This window comes from Oncorhynchus kisutch, unplaced genomic scaffold (genome assembly GCF_002021735.2).
Source record: "Oncorhynchus kisutch isolate 150728-3 unplaced genomic scaffold, Okis_V2 scaffold1239, whole genome shotgun sequence".
NCBI classification, from domain to species: domain Eukaryota; kingdom Metazoa; phylum Chordata; class Actinopteri; order Salmoniformes; family Salmonidae; genus Oncorhynchus; species Oncorhynchus kisutch.
In genome coordinates, this window is record NW_022263184.1 from 65090 (window position 1) to 74746 (window position 9657).

General features: G+C 41.7%; 1 protein-coding gene across 1 annotated transcript; it reads right to left on the reverse strand.

The window, feature by feature from the left end:
* LOC116365445 (uncharacterized) lies at positions 1 to 9651 on the reverse strand. The gene is made up of 8 exons (XM_031818045.1): positions 8214 to 9651; positions 7937 to 8024; positions 3254 to 7673; positions 2849 to 2906; positions 2465 to 2612; positions 2333 to 2369; positions 1812 to 2095; positions 1 to 1564 (listed from the first exon to the last, which is right to left on the reverse strand). Exons 3-8 carry the CDS (start codon positions 3440 to 3442, stop codon positions 22 to 24), a joined length of 2259 nt encoding a protein of 752 aa, XP_031673905.1. The 5' UTR covers positions 3443 to 7673; positions 7937 to 8024; positions 8214 to 9651; the 3' UTR covers positions 1 to 21.
* Positions 9652 to 9657: the final 6 nt, after the last annotated feature.

The following is a 9657-nucleotide window of genomic DNA, read 5'->3' on the forward strand; positions in this document are numbered from 1 at the left end:
GACTGATTTGATCAGTATTTTTCACACTTCGTTGGTAGCGTTCATCTGGAACTCCTCACTGGAGAGTTTCTCAATGACTGAGGCTGGAGTATCTCTCAATCCTTCCACCCATGAAGAGCCAGACACAGGCATGTCTTCTAGATAAGACATGACACTGTCCAAAAAGCCACAGACTTCAAGGGAGTTGGAAGAGGAACCCTCTGCAACAGATGATGTGCATTCCAAATCTGCCACCTCTGACCTATACATGGTCACAATCTGGGACAAGACCTCTTTGGTGCAGGGCACCATGTTGGAATCACAGAGAGACAGTAATGGTTGAGAGTTCTCACTTTGGCATTTACGGAGAGAACCAAGTCCTGTTGAGTTGACCACTTGCAGTATTGCCTCACTCTTACTGGTTTCAGGTTGCTCTGGTGTTTTCTCTCCTACAGAGCCAGTTGAATCACATCCATCAGATAAAGAAGATGAACTACGTTCTGATATAGGTGATTCACTCTTACATGGGGAAGGCAAGCTCAGGATTGAAACAGGCAGATCACTGGAGTCAGTATGCTCCAGAAGCACAGCACTGGAGTCAGCTTTTTCCATAAGTTCTTCCCCTTGGACTGGAGCTCCACCCATTCTGAGGAACAATGTCTCCAGCTTAGCCTGAAGTCTCTCGCAGAGTCTACGAGCTGCACGGAAGGGTTTCCGCTTTGTCGTACAGTGTCCCACTTGGGTATCTCTCTGGGTGCTTGTTGGCTGATCTAATTCAGCATACTGCACAATGTCCTTGACATCTTCAACAAAGTTATCAATAATTTTTGATGCCTCAGATTCTACTTTGATCTGTATGAGCCCAGTGGCCGCAGAATCAAGGATCCTGTCAGATGGGCTAGATGCATTCATCAAGCTTGGAGTGGTACTAAACGAATGAGAAGGTTGAACCATACCAGAGATATCGCTCATTAACATTCTCACAAGAATTTCACTCACAGCCTTTGAGGCTTTGGTCTTGAACTTCACACTAAACAGCGTGCCAAGATTTTGCATCATTGCTTCGCAAGATGTACATATTATGTTCAGCTCCTCTGGAACAGGAGAGTCTTCAACATCCAGGTGCTCCACTACAAGGTCACTGCCAGATGCCAACATTTTAACTTTCACAGCCACTTCTCGAAAAACCTTAGCCAATTCCGGATCTTCTTTTTCCAATTCACCCACCATCTCTGCGATAACAGTCATCACTTCTTCTGTTGCAGGTGGAATGCATGACTCTAATACAGAGGTAGAGCTCTGGTCCTCTGGGGTGGTGTGATCATCAAAACATTTCTGGACCATGTTGACCATTTGTTCAGCGGCCTGGGTACCAGAAGAAATAGGGGAGGACCGCCCTGAAATGGCTCTGCTGATGGTCGCAGAGAGGGCAGAGTTAAGCTGTTCGACCACCACCTTGATAAGACCAACAGTCAGCTCAGGTGGGCAAGAGGACAGGATATTATGATCAGACAGTTGCTCCTGGACACTTTTGATGATTCTGTCCTCTGTCATTCCCAGGTGGACTTTCACTGAGGTCTGGGAACTTTAAAACGAACAAGCAAAGCATGATAATTCCTGTCTTAACTTGGCAAATCGGTCAAGCGTTGTAATTTTAGTATTCTAAATATCTACATGTCCTTTTGATCGCTTTACATGCTCATTAATTTGAATATGCTCAAAGGCTGATACATTACATTTTGTACTACATCAGATAGAGTAAATTGCATTGGCTAACACTGGATAGATGATCTTGGTGAAATCCATACATGAAAACCTTGAGGGGAACATACCTCTTAGAAGAGGGTGTTAGGGACCTGAGATGTTGAGTCCCTGTGCCGCCCTTATACATTTTCTTCGCCAGATATCTAACTTCCTGGATGAGCTCCAGTCTTTCCTGATCAAAGGCAGCAAAGGATCTTGCACTACCACCCCTCTTGGGTGAGTCAGTGTCGTCGTCAGCAAAGTCCTTTACCCCAAGTACGCGGGCCAGGGCTGGCAGCAGGATCTGCAGGGTGGTCTGTGCGATGAAGGTTACAATTGTCTTGCACAATTTGGCAAGCTGTTCCTTCGTCATCTGTTTTGAACAAACAGAACAAAAACAGTCTTTTCAATGGAACTGTGATGTAAAGTATTCTAGATCGAACAGAATGCATTTGATCAACATTGTTATTCTTGTTTGTGACTGAATTCAAAGTTTGATGAAGTCTGACAGAGAAATGAACATGAATAACAGAATATGACTTGATGGCTAATCTCTGAATTCAACAGATCATTGACACATCAAAGGTCAAAGGCAGGTAGGGAAACTTACAGGGTTTTTTAGTCCTTTGTAGATCACTTGCCACTGCCTAGAACATTTTAAATAAGTGTTTTAGTTAGTGTTTAGTTCCCACTGCACAATATTTCATAAATGTTGAACATTACAGAAACACTTTTAACATACTCATCAGTAAGATTGCGCAGGAATGAGATGAGGATTGGGTAGGAGTATTCCATCTCATCCTTGTTGCCTGGGCCGAATGCAGCCTTAACAGCTTTCTTCTCCAGGAGCTCAATTACAGATCCTCTATCCAGGTGTTTATTCCTGGAGACTAAAGATGTGATTGCCGTAGAGGAAGTAGAAACAAAATTAAAGAGAAATCAGATGTTTTATCTCTTAATACTCTGATTTCATTGTTTTAGAATAGGCCTATTTGAATAAAGCTATCTATGTGACCTTTCTTACTGATTACAGTAGACTACAGTTTCATTGAAAATGGATAGCACAACCTGCACATCACAGACAGAATAGAGAAACAATGTAGTACTACAGAGGTAAATCTCTGACCTGCATCGTTGTCAGTGCCCAGCTTCCTTGACTTCTTGCCACTCCTCTTCCTTTTTGCCTAGGATAGAACAGAACAGATTCCAGATCTCAAATGATGGCAGACATGTAACACCAGGGCCCGTATACATAAAGTACATCAGATAAGGTGTGGGCTCAACCTTGCCCAAATAATTGTATTCATTATGATCTCAAATGCAAAACTGATCCTAGATAAGCACTCCTACTCTGAGACAATTTATGAATAGGCTATGGGCCAGGTCAAAGCAGCTCTTAAAACACGTTTTGAAAACAGCTACTACGTATGTTGTTATCAAAGATATATAGATATCTATGGTATGGCTGCTATCAGGTACAGAGTGTAACCCAGTAGGCCTATTATGTGCTCTGTCACTCCTGCTATCTTACCTTCCTTCTCTTCTTGGCCTCCTCTTTGGGCGTGGCCACCGGTTCTTCCTCAACAACTTCCTTTCCTTCCCTCTGAGGATCACCATCCTCCCTCTGTGCTACCTGAAGGACAGACATTCCAATAAGTAATAATATGTCAATGTCAGAGTAGATCTGTGCAGAGGACATCATAAATAGAGCTACAGCCATATCAGAGCTAAGCTGGTGACTTTATAAAGAATGGTACATTTGCTTTACAATATGTTATAGCTTTTTACAAGAAATATCCGCTTAGATTGCTTTACCCTATTTTACTTTCCCCCAATATTGTATGAAGTCATTTAGCTTACCTTTTCTTCATCCATTCAAGCTATTTTATATCTCAAAAAGCATGTCCTTGTCTGTGTTGGTTACATTCAACTTGAGTTCAGGTCGAGAGTGAGGACAATATTGCAGGCAGGGACTGTAATTTAGGGCTACATGCTACGTCATGGAACGTTAGACCTTTATGACATCACAAATAGTATTTTTAGGAAGAGCGCGGGAAAGGTTACTTGCCCACTCAGTAGGACTAGCTAATATTGACAGAAATTTCCCCGTCAAACGTTTTCGATTGCCTACCCCTACGCCTTCCATCGAACATGGTCCTGCCTTTGCAATATTGTCTCTCTTGTGGGTTTACTTACGTATGACATGTAGGCTTACTGTGTCGGATCAAGTTGATTGATCTGTCCTAGTCAGCCTTAGGTTGAACCCAAAATCTTCTGGGAAATATTTGTTAATTATATTCATTTCAATATCGTGTTATTCTTTGATTTTGTCCCAATCCAATCCTATTGTTGGCTGCCAATCCCCACCAAATATGTCATTGTAGGACATACTGTAGCGGGAGAAAGTGAGAGCTGCAGCGCGGACGCGTTCGGTGGCTCCTTCAGTAGAGGCAAGCGCGTATGCCAGTGCCACTAAAGCCCGGGCTTGTGAGGCAGTAGTCTACAACGCTGACAGGCAACACCTTGTCATTTTATTAACTCACTAGAATGACCGTGTCTTCTTCATTCATTTCGATTGCACTTCCTTTCGTGGTGAAATTAGTTTTGATTACTATTAACTTTAATCCACAGAGTTTAAGTGTTTATGTTGCCCACGTCATCATGTGATGCTGTGAGCAAACAATTTATGCCCAGCCTTCCTAGATAGGCCTGAGCTGCATAACACTATGAATCTGGGAAAACATAACACTTAAAAAAAAGTTAGGCCAAAAATAGCGTAGGCCTACTTGTGTACTATTCAAATCCACACTAAAGCCACACCTCTTCACACAGACGTACCCAGATTCTGTTGTTTTAGCTTTAACCTCTGTTAAATTCACTTCCCTGGTTAATCTGTCATCATGTTTGTGTTCTCCATGGTTAATCTGTCTCTATGTTTAGTGCACTTTAATATAGCCTGTTTACTTATTTGAATGTTTGATTCTATTGCTTTTTATCCTGCAGATTTTGTTGTGGATTTAAATTGACTTTGGGTGTCTTGAAAATCACTTAAAATAGCACTGTTGTTCTAATCGTCAGATCGCAGGTATTCTGATCTTCACTGTCCATGGTGCTGAATCTGGCTGGGTAGATTAGTTTGAATGCTGAAAACTTGTTTGCCTACATTTAAAGGCCCTGTGAAGTCAAAATAATTGTATTTCATATTGTACAACAGCTGATGAAACTAACACTGTAAATGTGTTTTACAAAAATGTGATCGGGGTTGCTTCCTGATAGTTCTGGTTGAAAATACGGAGCATGTTCCTCTGCCCAGGCCTTGCTGACACTTGCCAGATCTTACACTGCCTGGATAGGTATTTTGTGTGTCAGCTAACCATATCATATGTTATAGCAATCTGTCAGTCGATGACACAATGGATGACTTGGCACACAACCATTGGTTGATGCATGCAACACCTGAGCAGGGACACATTCTTTTCACAGCACTTCAATGCAAAGTCATTTTCGTAGAAGGTTTGGAGAGCATTTTCACTAACCCTAACCCTTTTCCTAACCTTAGCCTCAGTTTCCTAACCTGCTACGAAAAATTCACTTCGATATTGAAGTGCCATATGAAAAGAGAGTTTCTCACATCTATACAGCACCTTCTAATCAGCAGGTTCGTAGAAGGTTTGGAGAGCATTTTCACTAACCCTAACCCTTTTCCTAACCTTAACCTCAGTTTCCTAACCTGCTACGAAAAATTCACTTCGATATTGAAGTGCCATATGAAAAGAGAGTTTCTCACATCTATACAGCACCTTCTAATCAGCAGGTTTGCATGGGAGAGAGTTTTGGCTTTCCATGGCGACATCACCATGTGTAAATTGGTTTATAGACCAACGACAAAGAGAGTGCCAATAACAGCTAGTTTTAATTTCCCCTCCACACTGACCACTCCCAGACAGTCCTAGCAAAATTCTTGCTTGAGAAAGTTTTCTTTGCAAAAAATACATTTTTGACCATTTTCATCGTAATCTATTACAGTAAGGTACTTAATTGTTACCCAGAAATGATTTGATATTGATATAAAAACGTCTGCTTTGGGCCTTAAAAAGATATGTGCACTACATACTCAGAAATCACATATATTTACATTTTACAATGTATTTTATCAAGAAAGTAAGTTATACATGTCTTTTTTAATCTTACTCTTAGTTGCAAATAATTAATTTGGCTGTGGTTCATTTGATTTTCAGCACAACCCTGTTTGATAACGTATAGTATTATAGTGACTTCTTGTGGTAAAATGTCAAACTCACAACTAAACTCATTAAAATGGAGGTTTTCTTTACCCTGTCTTATCAAACAGTGCAACATTTGACTGATGAAATAGCATTCTTCTAAAATTCTTACACTTCTAGATGCAAAATACAAGTCACTATTCCAATACTGACCTTGACACAGGTCAAAACTACTCTGCCGAGCTCAAGTACTCTGTCGAGCTCAAGTTACCAGCTATGTATGGTTTCAACACTTACATTTATTGAGTTATTGAAAAGTATCCTACAAACATTGTTCGAATGTGAAAGTGATCAGGTTTTCTGAAACAGGTGTGTTTGTATTGAAGAACCCTGAGATTGTGGACAGTAGGACTTGTGTGAACAGGTGTGAACAGCCTGAAGATAAGGATGTTTTCCTTTCTCTGTCTTTCGAAACTCAGGAACAGTTTGAATGTTTTTTTAATTGTAATTTAAACAATGGTATGGATGATTAAGCTGGATCTTTCTCTCTGAATCAGGAGTGCACTTTCATTCTCCCAATTTTTCCAAAAGCCCAATCTGAGCAACCTTTGCTATAAACCCTGTCTTTCCCATTGTTGTTTCAAAAGTGGAAAATGATCAATTCGATAATCACACATAATGGGCATTTCACAGCCAAGACTTTTTGATCCTTCCTATCAAGGCCATGTTGGCCAGTTTAACCTTCAGCCGGTCCCTCTCTTCCGGAGTCCTCTTGGATTTGCACTCCACAGTAGAGTCAGTCTCAAAGGAGATGGCTGGGACGTGAGTGAGCAGGTGGCCCCCTGCCTTCTCCTGGGCCATGGGCGTGGGAGTCTGCAGGACCAGCCCGTGCGTCGCTTGTTGATGTCGAAGGTAAAAGCTAAGAGGATACACACAAACATTGACCATATAATGTAATGTTGTTACATGTAACTAACTAGCTTGACTTGCCACCGTGTGAAACATGTATGCTACCATATGTTACTAAAAAGAGCTAACAATATTATAAAATGTAATCCAGGAGTTTATGTTTGAATTCTGGTTCTCTCACAACACAAGTCACTCAGAAAAGCATATGTAGGCAGAAGCATGCTACATGTACATTTGGCATTTGAAAAAACTACAGCTGTGCTATGCTACCGAATGCAAAATGTATCTGTATCATAAAAGTGTAGTGCAATATTCCCTTTTTTTGCCACACACACACACACACACACACACACACACATACTCTCTCTCACTAGGGACAAATGTTTCGGGCTTCTTGTCCAGAGAGGTTTGAGCTTTAGAAGTTGATCTGCAGCAAAAGTAGACCTTTACTGCCATCTACAGTTCAAAGGTCAGACTAGCATTCAGTAAAATGTAAACATGGGCGATCCACAGAAAATGGAAATGTGTGTCTTTCTGTTTGAGAAGTTAAACCAATTAATTCCCTTATAACTGAGTGTCCTGCATCATGTATTATTTTATTGGTTGTAAATTAAATACGGTAGACAAAGGCCATCAATTCAATGCAAATATTACTGTATTAAAGGAAATTGTTGTATTAAGCTTGCTTTGAAAACTGTTTGAATGGCTTGGATAGGCCTATGGAGATGGTGGAAAACATCCTGATTAGAAGGGGACGTTTGCGAGGCTTCTCCTGTTGAGAGGTGGAGGGAAGACCCTCTGGGAGTCCAGGATGTGCCACTATGTTGGGCGACAGAAGAGAGAGAGTTGACATGCACTTTCATTTAGAAATGATGTTATATTGTATTCTTAGTTTCAACTCATTATTACTTTCACAAATAAATGAGAACCAGAATCTTGAGATTTGGAAACTATAAATAATTTTACATAAGAGATTACTACCGATAATATATAATGTACTGTATATAGGGTTTAATATTTTTGCAATAGCAGCTTTGTACACCAATATCTCAAACAGTAAATGTCCTGCTGTATGGACTTACATATGATATCTTCAGCAGTAGTCTGGTCTTTGGATTCAGAATGGCGGGAATTCTTCTTGGAATCCTTCTTGTTTCCCATCATGAATGGCTAAAACAAAAACATGTCAAAACAACTGTCACAGCAGAACAATCTCACGGTAATAACGATCACATCTTACACACCAGCACAACAAGATTTATAAATGGTTTTGGAATTAATGGATGGTTTTACATTTTCTCTAAATAACATTGTTTACTCACATTGACACAATTGTTAACTTAAATAAGTGTGATGTACCTTTAAGTCGAATTTCAGTCTGGCAAGCCTTTGTAGGAAAGACAGCTTCCCTCTGGTAGCCTTCACATCTTCAGCCATGAGAAGAGCTTCTGGCCTGGTGGCTTCGAAAGATGTTCTTGAGGCTGCTCTTGATGCCTCGTTACAACTGTGGAGAAGCTCCTTGCTCAATGACTTCACAAGAATCCTATTGAATGTGGAGTCCTGAGTCGACACGGCCAGTTGGAGTATTTTCTCTGAGCCAAACTCCTTCAACAGATGTTTGTAGACGGTGCTGTATACTTTGTGACTCTTCAGGTTCTTGGGATAAGCTTGGGTCTCAGAGCAGCCTGACCATGCACAGAAGGCAGCTATAACTTTTGGAATCAGGTCTTGTGACGTGCGTGTGACGTCAGTTGGGTACAGATCAGTTTGGGTTTGGATTTTTGACAGAAGTCTCACCACTAACATGCTGATGAGGCCGGTGAAGTCATCATCACCGACTAAGTTGTCAGTGGATGGGGTTGAAAGCGAGGCAACATCCGGGCTGGTTGAATTCTGATCACAAACAATGCTCTGAGGTACACCGAAACAACTGATGGTATCCCTTTCCTCAGCATCTATGTTGGCCTCAAAGCCTCGTGCAGCATTGGAGGTCCCACTTGTTGTCATGCTGATGGCGGAGAAAGATGGCAGAGGGTAGGACTTACCACTCAGTAGACTGCCTATATCAGTTACAGTTCCGGTTGGAGATGACCCTCTGCTTTGTGCATCAGAAACCACAGAGTCCATGACCTGGCTTACCATTACTTTGGTAAACAGGCTGACTGTGTCACTAAATGCTGATGTAGAAAAAGAACATGAAATCCTATCTTCAGATACGCTAGCCGGCACACTAACTCCCTGAGCCAAACTCATTGAAGCTGTAGAGGGCACAAGGCTAGGAAGCAAGAGGCGCTTCACAGACTCCTCTGCAAAAAGCTGAACCAGCTTGTAAGCTGTGGGCTTCCCCACCGTCTTGTCATTCCTCTTCAGCTCAGTAAGGACTGTATCGGATGCACTCTTTCCAGCCGCCACTGTCAGAACCAGAGGGGTCAAGTTGCTCTCAGAAATGATGCGGTTGACTTGGTGAGTAAGATCACGTGAGAGAGCACCAATCCTACCCTGAGATATGAGCTCCTCCAGTCTTGCTATTGCAGCTGTTAGATCAGGGTGGAATGCAACCTCCCCTTCTTCCTCTGGATGTACCTCCTTTATGATGGTATCCACTATTGCAGACATGCTTTCCCTGGCATCACACACCAATGTTTTTGGCTTAGTAGATTTGCCCATGTCGATGACTGAGCATCTCACAATGGGCTGAGTAATACACTCTGGTAAATCAGAAGAGATGGGAGTGCCAGGGAGTGAAAATTCCCACTCTGACTTCTTTGATCTGGCAGATGAGGATGACAACGAGGAGGAAGAA